This window comes from Hippoglossus hippoglossus, chromosome 7 (genome assembly GCF_009819705.1).
Source record: "Hippoglossus hippoglossus isolate fHipHip1 chromosome 7, fHipHip1.pri, whole genome shotgun sequence".
Classification (NCBI taxonomy): domain Eukaryota; kingdom Metazoa; phylum Chordata; class Actinopteri; order Pleuronectiformes; family Pleuronectidae; genus Hippoglossus; species Hippoglossus hippoglossus.
The window spans coordinates 9,757,580-9,774,584 of NC_047157.1; the positions used below are offsets into that span (position 1 = coordinate 9,757,580).

A 17,005-nucleotide genomic window follows, 5' to 3' on the forward strand; every position below is an offset into this window, starting at 1 on the left:
AAGGCTAAAGGACAGGACAAGATGAAGGCAGGGCGATTATTGGCAAATTAATCGGGATGGCCACAAGGAATTGAAGACAGGGAGCGTAGTCACAAAGGCGACAAGGCGGAGGAAGATGTTGGCATTCTAGGTGGCTGGGCAGGGAGAGAGGGAATGAGGGAACAGCAGAGAAATGAGGAGGTTAAGGGAGTCTGCCTCAGGGCTGTGGCCAGACAATTAGGAGGAGGAGGAGAAAGATAGGGGCTGAGGCTGCAGGTCTGCGGGCCAGACAAGACTATCTTCCCTCAGGGGGAAACAACCTCTTTTTTTTTTAGAGAAGAAGACACATGACCAATCCTCCAGAGAAAATAGGCCAGACACACAGATGGAGAGAGTGATGGAGGGAAGGAGAGATAGTGGGAGGGAGGGATGGAGAATGAGAGGGACGGGAAAAATGAGAAACAAAGAGAACCAGAGACGCCTATAGCGGGATCCTGGGAAGTCCAGGTGGATTTGCGAAGAAAGGGAGGCGGGGGTGAGCACCTGAAGGAGAGATAAGAGAGAGAAAGAAAAGGAGAAACGTAGATTCAGAAAGAGACAAAGAAAAGCTGCTCAGAACGAGTGATTATTGATGGTGGTCTCCTGAAAGTGAAAGAGAGAGAAGATGTAGATTAAAAGAAAAGAAGACAGTGTTTTATACAGCTGCAACATGATTTAACTGCTTTGTGTTACATATTTTAAAAGTTAAAATCCGTGCTCCTTCCTGAAAAATTATTCATCTTCATTCGTTCAAGTACATTAACCACATATTTCCTGCACTTAGTGTTAGTGACGAATGTGTGTGTTTTGCTCTCCCTCCCCTGCTAAAGATGAATGACATTAAAGGCACTACAGTTTAATCAGCCCTGATTTAGACTTGTCGCTGGCTGATAAAGGAGATTTTTTTGCAAACCTGTGCTGTAAATAACTGAGACGTCTTCTTAAAAGTCTGTAGAAAAAAAAAATTTGTTCTGGCTGCGTCTTCCAAAGTCTAACTATGTTTTCATGAGGAGCTGAATTCACACTGAGGTGCTGAGAAGAAAGGTGGCTGACTAACTTTGAAGCACAAGGTAGGACTCAGAATTTGTACCCTACTGGGATTACCAAAGTTTGCATTAAGTTTTTGCACTTTTTGAATATTGAACTGAGCATATTTACAGGCTATGTGGCCTCTTTTCTCCAGGATACTAAAGAGGAAGGTTGTTGTTGATGTTGCAAGGTGGAATTGTGAAACAGGAAAGGTTTGTCAAGCTGCCTATTGGATTTTTTCCTCAAGGGGTTATCACAACAGATGTATGACTCTAGGTTTTCGTAACCTGACACAGGGATAGTCTTAATTTCTTCCAATTCGAGGAGGTTTTGTATTAAACAGCTTGAGTCCCTGTCCCAGTATTTCTTTAACAATCACCTCCTAGTAAAACACCAACAACAGAGGATAGTTTTTGATCTATTGACCTCTGGGTTATGGGTTCAGCACGCTTCTGCTGCACTGACGTCAAATGTAATTCCACAATCTGTTATCGCTAAAGACTTTTTTAATTTATGAAAAGCCTGTATAACTTATTGGGGACATTGAGCTTGGGAGACGTGTGTTCACCTGGCTTTTACAATAATGGCTGCCTACGCTACTAAGTTGTATTAAACAGGTGGAGTATCTATACCTGTTTGCATAACTTTTACAGACTATCGGCTCCTGGTAAAAGGTTCTATAAAATTCTGGGTCATAGGGTAGGCACGCTTCTGCTACATTATTCTCACAAAATCCCTGATGGGACTTGAACCCACAGTCACTTGCCATAAGTCCATTGCCTTATCTGTTTGGCCAATGGAAACAGTATCAATTTACATATACAGTAGGAAATGCATCAGAGTTGACAGTATTGCTGCTTTCAGACATGAATTGAACTCCTGAGAACCTCCGTACAATCTCCTGAGGAGCAATGTTTGTGAACCCAAAAGTTAGAGTGAGAGCCTCCAGACTTTCCCGGGAGTTTCTCCAGGCAGCCCCCCCAGTAAAAAGTCTAGAACACAGCTCCTAAGCAGGATTCACTCAGAGCAAGTGGAGGTGTTGATGACGTTTCTAAAATGCAACAGATGCAAACATTTAAATAGCAAAAAGAAAACAAATATCTAAGGATGAAAGAGAGGAGCCATACACGTAGAAGACACAGACGAAGATGTCAAGAGAGCTGTTGATAAGGGCAGACGCTGATGTGCTGCACAAAAACATGTGATCTCTGCAGCAGAATTAATACGTTAGCTCCTGGATGTTGGTGGTTAAAGGTTAACATCTTTGGTTCAGAATGAGTTTTATTGTCAAAGCATGTGAGGAGTTGAATGAAAACAGCCAGAGTACCTCTTTTGAGGCAGTGGAGGGTGAGAGTCTGCGTGTAGGAACGGAGAATAGAGCAGATACATGTATGACTGAGCCGCCAGGACGCCCAACCCTGTCAGATTAACGTGACAAATGTGTCTCCGCTATGTACTGGTGAATTACCTCATTTATAAAAACACACTGTGCTTTAAGTGGGTATGAAAACATCTTTGAGTGACTTTTATGGAGAATGGCTTCATGGCACAAAATGATAGCAGAGGATGGTTTCGATCCATCGACCTCTGGGTTATGGGCCCAGCACGCTTCCGCTGCGCCACTCTGCTGCTGCTTAGTGCTGAAATGATAAGGACAATGGTCTAGACTCTGTACTATTTTGTCACACTCATCACAGCTTTCCAAAAGATTGAGTGGCTACTGTGTACAAGCTGCAACTTTCTAGCATTTGGCTCAACTGTTTTTTGAAAATACCTTTTGCTTTGTACTGTACAACAACTAACTTTTGATATTGTTGTCTTGTTGTGAATTGCAGAGTAGACATTTGCCTAATATTATATGTAACCTAGACATCTAAAAAACAACTTTAGCCCTATTTTAACCCACACTGCAATACATTCCTTATCTGAGAATCATTACCTGTTAGGCTGTACAACAGCAACTCTGGTTCTTTAGTAATTTAAGTTAGTTTGTATATTCATCTGTAACAAATATTTTTTTCCTAAACTGTCTGCTATTCGTTGGCCTCTTTCCTTCGTCTTCACCTCTGCACATAAAAGTGTATTCACCATCCCACATGTCAAACATCTGTCCTGCAGACAAATAGCCCCATCACTGGGTTGTCAACATGGCCAAATATGGTTCTGACCACCTCTGCAGATGTTGTTTGGAAGATTAGCGGTCGGGTGCGTATTTAGTGCACTTACAAATGGATTTGTATCTCTTCTTTGCTCTATCTGATCACGATCCAATCACCCGATAAACATGTTTCCACCAGATTTAAGGGGAGTTGCTCTTTCATCTGGCCTGTAACGACGATCAGGTTGAGATGTAAATCTGTCAGTGCCCTTCTTTTGAGTCTCTGGATCATTCCCTCTGTGAAAAAATGTTGAGGTGCTTTGGATTCACCAAACAGAATATATATCATCCAGAGTAATAAATCAGAACCGCCTTGAAGAATTTTAAGACAAGTAGTAGGTATGGGAAAAAAAAGAAAATGGAGTTATGATAGAAGTTTTGATTAATGAAAGGAGGGGAAGACAGTCTGGTCTTCTTTGAAGGATGTAAGCAGTAGAGAAAAAAACTAGCTTGAAATGATAAGAAAAGTGAAGAAAGAGAAATAGATGGAGGGATGAGATACACATTAAGCAGTAGACAGAAAAAAGGACACACTAAAGAAAATTTAATCTTGAAGCAATATAATGAATAAGGGATTCAGGAAGTGAGCAATGTGTACGCTGCAGGCTGCAAATTACCCATAATCCTCCCTTCTATGTCCTAAGGGGCCTGCTGATTGCTTTGATTATGCCTCTTCGCTACCATCAGCAATGGTCGCCGGCTTCATCTTTCAGGTTGTCAGCTCGTCCTGTTCTTGTCAATGGGGAAATCTCAGGAGCGACACCAGGGAATTTCTTGAAATTTCAAGAAATGTTCACTTTACAAAAATGAACAGAATAGTTTTGGTGGTAGATGATAGAAACATATTTTTTTCAACGTTTCACGTGAATATATAAAGTTTTGGAGCGACTTCTCGCAGATATTGATTTACAGTAGCCGGTGTGGCAGAGTTGACGGTAACTAACAGCTCAACATGAAAAGTTGTGACAGCAGCCTGCCCTCTGTTGTCTTCTTGCCACCACTTTGGTCCATGCCTGCAGATTTATTCTGACAGCATTTGTCTCTGTGCACCAGTCGGTAACTGGCAGATTTGATCTATCTCATGACACTGTACGTTTCTGATGGAATAAAATAATGACATGACAATTCATTTCCAAAAGGTCAAAGGTCACCTTTACTTTGACATCATAATGTTCTAGAAAAAAACTGACAATATCAACGCCAGAACTGAGTAACAGACTGTGACCATATGTCACGTGTGTCCTTGATTGTATACGTCTTCTGTGGAGCCAGATTACTAATCCATGTTTTTAACTTTGAAGATTCTGTACGGCAACTTCCATATTCACCACGGCTACAACAATGTGTTCTGTCAGAATCAGCTTTGTTGCCCAAGCATTTGAACAAATACATGCACTTCTGACTGTAGAACAAAGACAACAAAGCTTAACATAGTCAACTCGTATGATTTAAATTTTTTCAATCCTGACAAATAAGAATGAGACATAATACCTTTAATTAAATAAGTCTCCAACTGCAACTTGACTGATTGGTGGAAGCATGTAACAAGGCAGTAATTCTACTTTCTCATAGCTTGATGTCTGTCACTGTGTGTGGCGTGTGTGTGTCTGAGTGTGTGGGTGTTAGTGTGTGTGTGTTTGTGAGATGAAATGAGATTAGACTTCCTGCTGGGCTGTAGTTCCATGGAGGCCACCTGAAGCAGCAGGAACGACAGGAATGTTGGAATGATGATACGCTTCATCATCTCAGTCACCACAGCAACATCTCTGCCTCAGTGTGGGAGAGGAGATGAGTGTGGTGAAGGGAAGAAAAGAAAAGAAAATAGAGGAGAATAAGAGTAGAGACACATGCAAACCTTGTTTAAAACATGCTTTTCCAACCATCATTTCTGCAAACTCTCTGTATCTCAACAACGACCTCAGCACTTTTCAGTTAAATCCTTTTTGTAGAGTTTCTAAGACTTTTAAAGTTGTTTGCCAACTGTAACCTCGGAGCCAAGTCAAGTTACATATTTATAGATTATCCCAGCATGCCACACAGGAAAGAAAGGTCCCTGTTCTCTGCTGTGATGCGATGGTAAAAACATTTTCAAGTCCTATCTCAGACAACAGAGCAAAACAGGAAATCTTTGATTATTATATGACTGTGAAAACGAAGTCGGAGCTGTGACAGCAGACTAGTGAATTATACAATAATGAACAACACCAGAGAAATGGAGTTGAAAACGTTGAAATTGTGTTAAACTGTAATGATCGTGAGCTAAAAATCACACATTTGAACATTATGTATCAATAATATCATGTTTTTATATGTTTCTTTCTTTAGTGGAGTTATTCAGTAGAGCTCTCATTCAAATAGCCTGTGCTCTCATTCAAATAGCCCCTGCTTGTGCTTAGATTTTCTCTGCTTGTGATCAAACTCTATTTTTGAACTCAGATATCTTGACCCCTGCAGTGGATGTGTTTAACGTAATCTAATTTACAATATGTGAAACATTTTTAGAGCAGAAAACAGTAGGGCTGGGCGATATGACTTCAAATCAATATCATGCTTATTTCAAACTTTTGCCTCGATTACGATTAATGAGCGATTATTTTATTGCCCAGCCCTTTGAATCAGTTTGGATGTAGAGGTAAAGGAGCGAGGCCTCTTAGAAGTCAGGAATACTTCACCACACCATATGGAGCTGTCTGCAGTTACATTTTCTGAACGACTAATTAATTTAGATTGTTTGTGACTTTGTAAACTAGAGTCTTTTGAAGACATTTTTCAGTTTTCATTAGTTGCCATCTGTTTGTCTGTTTGTTTGTTTGTCTGCTTTCCTGTCAATCTGTTCATCTGTGAACTGTGACATGCTTTGTTTCCATTGTAATTTGGGATTAAAAGAAATCACACTGACTAGCCCGAGGAGAGAAATCTGAGTATGTGACTAATATGGAAGAGTAGTTGTGTTTGTTTGTTAAGCACAACATCTCAGACTCCACTTTTGAAGGTTACAGCCTCTTAAACACTTTTACTGAAGCTCAAACAATAAATCGGATAAGTTCACCAAAGTCTTACTCCATGATGTGAGTAGTGGCCAAAACTCTGCAGGATACCTTTAATTAAACCTTTATTGGTTGTATTTTTTATTAGTAAATTCATTTTACCAGCGCTGTAATAGATTGATTCTGACCTATAGCCCAGGGTGTTGCTATTGTGCCAAGTTGGTACACAAAGCTTTAATTATTGTCATTTATCAAAGAGGCATCATATTAAATGTCACTAGTTAGTCAAGTTTGGTCCGATGGTTTATGAGTTATCAGGTTAGAAAGACAGACAGATGGAACGAGAGAAAATCCACACTCCACCTGATTGCTCAGTGTGAGGGACGACAGTCGCAGCAACACCAAAGTGAGAAAAACATATCACATGTGATCCATTTTGTTTTAAATAAAGAGCGAAGGCTGAGGCGTGGTGTTAGTGTGTGTGACAGCAGGTGTCGTTCTCCTGTGGCGGACTGAGCGCTCAGCTCTCCCACTGTGGCCGGTTATTAATGGCTACGGATTCATTACAAGCAGCCAGTCAGCCATGCTGCCAGCACGCCCGATGCTATTAGTCACACAGTCAGACTGATAGATGCACACAGGCATACACACACACAGGCATACAATTAATGAGCACCAAATACCACCCCCAAACGCATAGACACTTACACAGATTCAAGAACATTACACACAAACCTGTGGAACAACAAATGAATCACTTCTGCGGTAAGGTTTTTATTTAGAATATCTACTGTGGTGTATCTAACGTTTATCCATTTTCCTTGTGTTCCTTTCTTATTCCTTATTCTCTCTATCCAGAGGACATCTTTATCCTCCAGGGGAAAGACAAGAAGAACCCTCTCATCTACGGCCTGTTCACCACGTCGAGGTAGGTTCCTCTGTAAAACACAAAACATCAGAGCTGAGTAACTTCAAATTATAGTTTACAATTTGCGCACCCTTGTGTAGATACCAAAAAATTCCAGTGGTGTGATGACTGGGAGGGACTGGGGGTGTCATAAATTTCCACTGGGTGGAGAAATTTGGGTCATAGTCACTCATAGTGACACAAAAAGGACTGAATTTTTAGCCTGATTAACAACCACAAAAATCCCTGACCATATATTAAGAATAGTTGCCATGATGTCTTCCAAATTGACTCTCATGATCCACTAAAACCAGAAGGAATCCAAGCTGCATTACACCAGGGACAGCTACCATACTAAACTGCTGCAGCTCACACGTGGTTGTCCACGACACTAGCATGTTACTGCCAGCCCTGTCTTTCTACACTGGGTTTGCCTTGGATGATGGCGGTCTAAAGAGTGAATAGTTGGGTACTAACTTGAAACTAAGCACATGGTATTAGTTTACCCTCAATCAGAAGGAGAGAGTCCACCAAATACCAGACATTGAAACTATACTGAAATGTGTCAGTTCTAATATTGTTAGAAGATTGTTTTTACCGACAAATGGATTCATATTTTATGTGTCTTTATTTTTATATGAATATGCCGAGTATTTACATTTTTTAACCATCCCCTTGCCGGGCTTTGGTACGTGTGCCCAGGAATCACTCTCGGTTTGCATTTGGAGTATCATCACAATAAAAACAATCCAAAGAGACCTGCAGTGTCGCAGTGTTATATATATACACACAAGAAATATAGCCAAGATGCCCCAACTCGAGGACGAGATGACACATCGAAGCTTCTGACACAGGCAGTGTGTCCCCTCTCACCTGCTTTCATTGCAGCCAGAAGGAAAACCAAACGTTTCACACATGAGACGTAATCAGTGTGTCCTGGGCTATAGGCAGTTATGCACTTTTGCAGCCCCCAGAGGCAGCAGTAGGTACTGCAAGTGTCTAAATGAGACATTTAATTAAAGATTTAATAGCTGTCATATAATATCAAAGTCATTGATTAAAAGGCAGATGACATGGGGGCAATTATGAGATTTCTCTCTTCCTCTTTTCAAGATGTGAATGATAAGGATTTATACATAAAATATAGATGCAGCTTTATATGAACTTTATATGGACCTGGGTTATATTGTGATGTGGAGAATTGGTTGGCAAGAGTTGAAAAAAGTTACTTTTCATTAAATTGTATCTTTAAATAGTTAAAAAAAATCAACAACTGCATTTTCCTATAGTGTGTGTCATCATGAGTCTATTGAAAGGCAGACATGAGAACATCTAAGCCATGATGTCAACACTCTGTGTGGGTGGGTGGGTGGCTATGGCTTAGGGGGTAGAGTGGTTGTCCTTCAACAGGAAGGTCATTGGTTCAATCTTCAGTCTTCCCCATCTGCATGTCGAAGTGTCCTTGGGCAAGAACCCCTAAATGGCCCCTCATAGATGTTGAATGCAGTAATTCGCTTTGGATATATGCGTCTGCCAAATGAAAGCGTAATGTAATGTAATGTGTGTGTGTGTGTGTGTGTTTGTGTGGATCTTGACTTGTATCATACTTTCCTCAGACACTCCAACCCTTTTGACTCAAACTCTCTCATTTCAAGACACAGCCCATAACATCTCTCTGACCTCAAGCTACTTTTAGACCTTGAGAAAAAGAAAGTCATCAAAGAAAAACGTACATAAGACAAAATGCAAAATAGATTTTACCAATATACGGCGGTCAAACCAGAAAGACTACATGCTGTGCAACTACAAACTTGATTAAAATCCATGACAAAACATGGAAAATATGAAGCAGCAGTGAACTGGGCTTTATTACAGTATGTATGCAATATGCTTTCTGTTAGTATCTGCAAAATAATAACTATCTAGAGTGAGAGACATTCATAACATAATCTGAAATACTTTATTGATCCCCAGGGAGAGGGAGAGAAAAAAGTCTTTGTTACATCTGGAACAGAGCAGTGACACGATAGAAGGCAGACAGACATTTAAACACAGAGAGAGGAACAGAAAACAGAATGCATGTTAAAGACAGACAACAGGTGAACAAAAACAGTCCACAGACAAAAAAACACAGGCACTGAATGAAAGTGGATAAAGAATATTAAGTGAGGGAAATCCAGAACAAATTAGCGAGTGAGTAAAAGCCTGTAGTTTGTTATCTTCCACTCACTGACAGCACCACATGCTCTGAGAATAATCCAGTTTCAGAGCTGGACACCAGCGCTCCACAGTAGCAGCAGAAGTATGACAACATTTGGTGTGGCCAAGCAGGGAGTTGGTTTGTTTTTGGGGTTTTGGAAAGTGTGCATGGAATCCGAGAGGGGATCAGACAGAAACCCAAAGCATCGCTCAGGGGTGGGGTCCCGACCACAGAAGTGCAGAGTGCAGAAAGGTCATTCCTTCTGAATGGAAACTTCTCTCTGGGCTGCGGTTATGATTTCACACATGTGACTTTTTTTTTTTTCTCTTGTCATGAAGCCAAAAGAGGATTTCTGCTTTTATTTTATTTTTTTATTCATTGTCATATATCACATGCAATGTGTTAGACACAGCCGATTGGATTTCTTTTGCGACTGAGCCTTACTATTCTGAAGGTTGTTTTTTAGGTTTTGTCATTGTTTTTCATTGCTTTCATTCAATCATATTTCTTCTAATTTAATAAGGCATTTGCATATTCAATAATAATAATGTTCTTTTGTGTGTTTTGGGTATTTTAAGCAACATTTAAGACTTGATCAATTATCAAAATATGGCGAGTTGTAAATTACACTGAATATTTCAAGGAGGCTTATGGTTGGGTTTTCAGTAACTACAACCTTGGTCTCCTTCTGTCCATGGAGGTCAATTTTTCCACCAATTCATAAATGGTCCTCAAACACTGGTAATAATATTCATACCATAATTTGAGCAATTGCTTTGGGGATTTCTGGTTAGTGAAAGGGGAAACTTGAAGACCCAAAACTTCTGGAAATAATACATTTAGACATTGATTGACATTCTCTTAACTACTCTGTTCGCCTCGCAGCAAGAAGGTTCATGGTTTGAGTCGGATTCGAAGACATGCAGCTTATGTTAATTGTACAACCTAATTTGCCTGGAGATGAGAATGGTTGTTTGTCTCTGTACGTCAGCCCTGATCCACTGGCGACCCGTAAATGGCCTGTATTTCAATAGTGCTTTTCCAGTCTTATCAACCACTCTTTACAGAACAAGAGCTTTACAGAACAAGTTGCATTCACCCTTTTACACTCACATTCATTCACACTGTATGCACAGCTGCCAGGGGCCATTTGGGCTCACCAAGGACTCTTTGGAATGCAGAGGTGAAAAGGACCCTCTCTACCTCCAGGTGTACCCTGCCTCTTGTCCAATGTCAGCCAATCCGTGATCCGTATAGATGATGGATCGCGGAATTTGTGGGCACTTTCGCATTGGAAAAAAGCTAAAAGGGCTCGATTAAAATCCAGCATAGTGAGTAGGAAAATGCTTCTTAAGAGAGAGCACTGAGAAACGTTTTTTGATGAAGTGAAAATATCAGCGACAGGAAATCTGAGGTTCATGAAATGTTGGCAGAAAAGGAAAGACTCCCATGTTTCTTACATGGGAGTCTCCATATGTTATTACAGGACGGTAACCTTCACTGCTCAGCTTCACGTCATGTCAGTCACCAAAATTAGATTCTCTAGAGATGTTTGGAAGCGTTTGTTAACAAGTGAATCCAGATACTAGCAAACTATGTATTATTGTGTATATTTGTGTTAACAATGGATTTTATTTGGATGTAACTATCAGCAGTGTCGGCTTTGCAGAAGTTTTGCAGTTGTTGTCATCAGAGATTCCTGATAAATCAGTCACAGTATTATTTTTACAACTCCACAGTATGTGTCAGCTGTCTAAACGGAGTGAAACCACTGTGTGACCGTCACAATCGCAACACGGCCTGTCTATCTGTTCGGTTTCTAGCAGCTCTGCCCATTAAACAAGGCTGGAATCTTTAACTCTGACACACTTTGCCAAAAATGTAAACCATGACCTTAACTACAGTGGATGGGATATGTTGTGGTCAGGACTGATGTGCAAAAAGCAGAGTGTTCATCCAAGCTGAACTTTGGTTTGGAGCAGATTCAACGTGTGTTTGAGCTGAAAAGCCACAATGACTCAGAGCTCTTCATACAGTACATCACATCCTTCTTTAACTTACAGCTTAGAGACCATGGCAGCCATGCTCAGCCCATGCTCTTACTCATGAAGGCTGGATGAAGGTTGCTGTTAATGACTCCTCTCCTTCCTTCCTTCCTTCCTTCCTTCCTTCCTTCTTGTTTATCCTCAGTGATATTCTGAACGGTTCGGCTGTGTGCGTTTACCGGATGGAGGATGTCGTTCGGGCTTTTAAGGGAAATTTCTTACACAAGGAAGGGCCCCAGTATAAGTGGGCAGAGTTTACAGGCAAGGTGCCCTACCCACGACCAGGAACTGTAAGTTAAACTTCAAAACATCTTTCATTTGGAAAATCTTTCATTTGAATAAATTACACCATGTTTGGTGAATGTCTCCTTTTGACGTTTTTCTTCTCTCTTTACCGCTCTGTCAGTGTCCAAGCAGCACATATGGAAGCTACAGTTCGACCAGAGAGTATCCGGACGACGTCATCTTCTTCAGCAGGACACACCCGCTGCTGCAGGTTCGGCTAATGATTCACATTATTTAATAATAATAATATAATAGTAAACTTTATTTATATACCCCTTTTCAAAGCAAAGTAACAAAGTGCTTCATAAGACAAAGTTATAAGGGCAATTAAAAACACTTTTGTCACGTGATCGTTTATCAAAATAAGGGCAATAACAGGAAGAAAGGAAGAAAATAAAAAATGAAATATGGGTTACAAAAAAGCTATTGTATAGAAATCAGTGTTATAAGGTATAAGTCCATATCACAAGTCCAGTAAAATCATGGGATGCGTTGGTATGAAATTAAAAACTTTATTGTTCTAGGAAAATGTGCTACCACTGGGAGAGCGCCCACTCCTGGTCAGAGTGGGTGTCCACTACAAGTTCAGCAAATTGCTGGTGGACAGAGTGGAGGCGGTGGACGGCACCTATGACGTTCTGTTCATCGGCACAGGTATGAGAGTGTGTGCAATGGACTCTTTCGCTAAGTTTTCAAAAGTTTAGGTTTGTGCTTTAACCCTGAGGGGAAATGTGATGTTTGTTTGTTTCACAGTAAAACTTTTTAAAAGTGATGTTTTTTTTGCTGCAGACTCTGGTCTGGTGCTGAAAGCCATCCATCTGCCCAGAGAACACGGTCAGAGTCATGAGGTCACTCTGGAGCAGCTCCAGGTCTTTCAGGTACAACAAACAAACACAGTGTTGTACCAGAGATTTTACTGCAAACCACTATATCTTTGTTTCTGTACAATCTGAACATTGACTCACAGACATTTGAAACGTACTCTTAGTTTTTTATCAGTTAGATTATCGAGTAGTAATGCAGAGTAGACTTCAAGTCAGTCTGCACTTAAAACAGCATGACAGCTTAAGGTTTAATTAATTAATTAACCTGTATCAGCAGCAAACTGTTCATTCCATACAAAATTAATACAAATAATAAAAGAAAACTTATTAATCATTACATATGATATCTATCTATCTATCTATCTATCTATCTATCTATCTATCTATCTATCTATCTATCTATTGTTAAGTTTTAAACTTAATGTGTTTGCTTCTCTCTCGTTCACAGCACAAATCACCTGTAACAGCCATGACACTCTCAAAGAAAAAGGTAACAGATGAAAAGAGATGGAGACAAAAACTCTCTTTGAAACTTCCATATTCTCACACACACACACACACGCACACGCACACACACACACACTCGCACGCACGTATGTACGCATGCACATAAGCACACACACACACAACATCACACTTATCACTCACATCTCCACCTTATATCTCCAAGGACAGCTTCATCACCAGTTGCTATGGTTACCCCACCTCAGTCAGAGCAGTAATGAAGAGATGCTACACACACACACACACACACACACACACACACACACACACACACACACACACACACACACACACACACACTCACAGAAATACACCTTGCATTATTAAAATTGTCTGGGTTTCACACAAACACACCAAAAAGCTTAAAAGCTTCAAGATAAAAAGTACATTTGTTTCTTTCTCCCCTTCCCTCTTTCTTTCTCTCTCTATCTGACACTCACACACACACACACACACACACACACACACACACACACACACACAATCAGGCCACACTGACATTGTTACACTGTGAGTTAGATGTGTGACTCAGAGGTTGAGGATGAATCTGTTGCTATTGATTGTCAGTTTGTCTCTTTTATTTTGGGATAAAACTAAATACCCCCTTTTCTCTCATGGCTCTCTATTTAACTCTTCTCCTCCCCCCTACTCTTTGCTGCTTCCATTCCTCCTTCCCTCTTCCTCAACCATCCTTCACTCCCTTTTCCAACCATCTTTGTTCCTATGACTCAATTTATCTTTGTCTCCTCCTCCTCCTCCACCTCCAGCAGTGGTTGTTTGTGGGCTCCAGGGAGGGTGTGTCCCAGCTCGCCCTGTACCAGTGTGAGTTGTACGGTCAGGCGTGCGCCGAGTGCTGCCTGGCCAGAGATCCCTACTGCACCTGGGACGGACACGCCTGCAGCCCCTACATGCCCACTGTGCGCAGGTATAGTGAATTACTACAGATCTGCTCGGAACCATATGCCGTTTACTGGAAATCACTGACAACTTCCTTTTTTTCCCTCTGCATAACAAACATGTGGATTTGATCCTCTTAAATCAGGTTTAAACCAAAATAGTTTATAGTTTGAAACACGGCCAAAGCTACATCTCAATTACATCTTTCAGATCTTTCTGATTAAAGTTTAGGTATTTTTTCCAATTGAACAACACTTTCCATGAAATGCGCAGTTGCCAATGCTTTTTGGGGAACTTTTCCTCAGTGCCACCGTCCACTCACCATAAGCCAAGATCTCAACTGCCGCACAAAATCTAATAACATTTAAAAGCTCAATTGGCATTAAATTCGTGAAGTAAATTGATTCTCCCAAGTAGATTTAATTACCCGTGATCTTTTCTGCACCACAACATTCAGGACAAACTTTGCCACACTCCTGTTGTTTTCAGTTGATTCCATGTAACACTTCTCTGTTACAGGATGTAATTGCATTGCTTGGTGACCTGAAGGTTGAAATTCTTTCTTAAGCTTATTACGTTTTCTCCACAGGAGGAATGCTCGTCATTTAGGGGAGGAAGAGGATCCGCTCACTCAGTGTGTCAGACAAGGAGGTGAGGAACCAATACACTGCTCAACATGTTTGTTCACTGATACTTTACTGATACTTTGCAAAGTAACAGCATCAAAGTAAGTTTTATTTGAAATAGCTGAGAAGTAGAGAACATAAAAACTCTACAACTTAAAACATACTCATACTAAATGCCTAATAAATAGTTAAGTATATACATTCCACCCATCCATTGTCTTCCTCTTGTCTGGGCTCGGGTTGCAAAGGTAGCCGGCCAAGTAGGGTATCCCAGAAATCCCTCTCCCTGGCCACGCTTTCCAGCTGTTCCTTGGGGATCCCTTGGTTTTCCCAGGCCAGTTGGGATATATAATCGGTAACTCACGCCAATACAACTGAATTAACTTTTTGACCATGAATTCTATATAAAAGAAAATATAACAAAACGACAGAAACAATAATCTTTTGGCAAAAGAGAGCAAACACATTTAAACCTAAAAAAAACAAAAAACCTTTTAGGTTAAATGACAACACGCCAACAAATGGGCAGAACTATCATACTTTATCAGGGTTGAACAAAAAATTCCTTGTTTCTGTTGTTGTCTCTGTTGGATACACAGTTAACCAAGCTGTCACATCTTCTTCTCACTGTCTCTCAGCCGTGCTGCAGGTGGAGGCGGAGCAGAGGGTGATGATGGTTGCTGAGGGTAACAGCACCTACCTGGAGTGTCTCCCTCGATCCAGACATGCTGCTGTTACCTGGTACAAACAGGCTGGAGAGAACAGTCCTGAACTAAACCAGGTACCCTCACACATACTTTTTTTTATTTGTGTTTTAAACTTTTTAAATATTAAAACAGAATATAAATACAGGAGAATCTTATAGGTACATGATGTAACTTTGTGAAACTTTTTCTAACATCTTTAGAGGAAATATGCACCTAAATATATCTTGAGGCGGAGAGGTGCTGTCAAAGGCTTCTGTGACTCATTGAGCAGCTTGCCACCAGCGCAGAGATATTCTTGATATGTTTTTCTTTCCATTCTAACCAACCAGAGAAGGCCAAAGTCAGGGTTGGGAGCTCACAGCTGTCAATCATTGTATAAACGTGCTTCTGGTCAACTGCTCCTCTCGCACTGAGGCTTAACACTAAATGCCTTCATGGTTGACTCACATGTTAGCAAGTTGCTGAGACAGCGAACATGATGAGGATCCCGGTGCAGGGCTGGGCCAGGACCGTCTGCCTTCAAGGCTGCTCTGTGGCCTCGCTCCTGGGTGGAGTGTACCAGGGTTAGGGAGAGGGAGCTGAGTGGTTTGCTAGCATGATCCCTACAGCTTGTATATTGTAGTTTTGAGTTTGTCCAACACTTGAATGTTCAGATACCATCCTCAGCACTAGAATAAATATCAATGTGATAAGAACTCCCATCCACTAACATGGAGGAGGCAGGGTTTATGGCCTATAATGCAGCCAGCCACCAGGTGGTGATCAAGACTCTCTGCCAAATATAAGCACTGGGTGAAGCACTCATCATTCATCTAATCTGTCTCCCTACTCAGGTGGTAACAGGTGACCAGCTGGTGGTTATCGAGCGGGGTGTTCTGATTCGTCGAGCCGAGCTGTCTCACGGCGGTGTCTACCACTGCCAGGTGGAGGAGCATGGCTACCACTGGACCGCCGTCACTGTTCGTCTCGCTGTCTGGAGCTCCTCTGCCAACCACCTCTTCGCTTCCTGGTCCAGCTCATCCTATCAGAGCAGGGGACCCAAGCCCTGGTACGAGGACGTGATGGCGCTGATTCACCCGGGAAATCTCGGCCAGCACTGCAAGGCCCTGGGATACCGCCCCCCGCGCAACCACCGTCGTCATGGTGACATGATGGTGGAGCCAAACAAGGAGAAAGAGAGAGGAGAAAGGCACAAGCACGGGGGAGGACGCGGAGGAGGAGGAGGAGCAGGGGGAGGAAGAGCAGCAGGGAGGAAGAGCAGGAGCAAGCCTCAGCAGAGGGCGCCAAGAAGCGCCTGAATGTTTCGCGGAGCAGGAGGGAGGATTTCCAGTGACGCGCACACATTTATGTTACATATACATGAATACACACACATACATAGACACATGTACACATGTACACACGCACACACACACTTAACTTAATACACTTAGACACACACATACTGTATGTACAGAGACTACGTCATGAGCATGCACTTACCTACAAATAAAAATGGCATCTTTTCATTACTTTTCATAACTTTCAAACTAAGCTACACAAAGAACTGAAGTATGTACAGGAGGATGTGAACAGCAAAGACTGTTTGACCTGGACAAAGACTTAATACAGAAGAAAAGTAGATTACACATAGAGGTTGCGAAGCATGCTGAATGAAGGATGAGCAGCATGTCCAGATCACTCAGTTTGACTGACTCGGTCTCGTGGCAAGGACGTGTAAAAGGAATGCTTTGAATTTACATTCTCTACAGAAAAATACATAAAATAGGAGTCTTAATCCAGAAGTTTTGCATTTGAAAAAAATATCATCCAACCCAT

General features: G+C 41.4%; 1 protein-coding gene and 1 non-coding gene across 3 annotated transcripts in view; one reads left to right on the forward strand and one right to left on the reverse strand.

Moving 5' to 3' along the window:
* sema3h (sema domain, immunoglobulin domain (Ig), short basic domain, secreted, (semaphorin) 3H) overlaps positions 1-17,005 on the forward strand; it is a 211,619-nt gene extending 194,614 nt beyond the window's left edge. The window contains exons 9-18 of one of the 2 annotated variants that reach the window (XM_034590539.1): positions 7,051-7,120; positions 11,490-11,634; positions 11,751-11,840; positions 12,154-12,283; positions 12,419-12,507; positions 12,902-12,943; positions 13,728-13,882; positions 14,444-14,505; positions 15,119-15,261; positions 16,021-17,005. In XM_034590539.1, the coding sequence (XP_034446430.1) occupies positions 7,051-7,120; positions 11,490-11,634; positions 11,751-11,840; positions 12,154-12,283; positions 12,419-12,507; positions 12,902-12,943; positions 13,728-13,882; positions 14,444-14,505; positions 15,119-15,261; positions 16,021-16,485 (1,391 nt within the window). In that variant the 3' untranslated portion in view covers positions 16,486-17,005. Of the gene's footprint in view, positions 1-7,050; positions 7,121-11,489; positions 11,635-11,750; positions 11,841-12,153; positions 12,284-12,418; positions 12,508-12,901; positions 12,944-13,724; positions 13,883-14,443; positions 14,506-15,118; positions 15,262-16,020 lie in introns of both variants that reach the window. The other variant, XM_034590538.1, reaches the window with a different exon arrangement.
* On the reverse strand, positions 2,605-2,676 carry trnam-cau. Its single transcript has one exon. It is a non-coding gene; the product is annotated as a tRNA-Met (tRNA).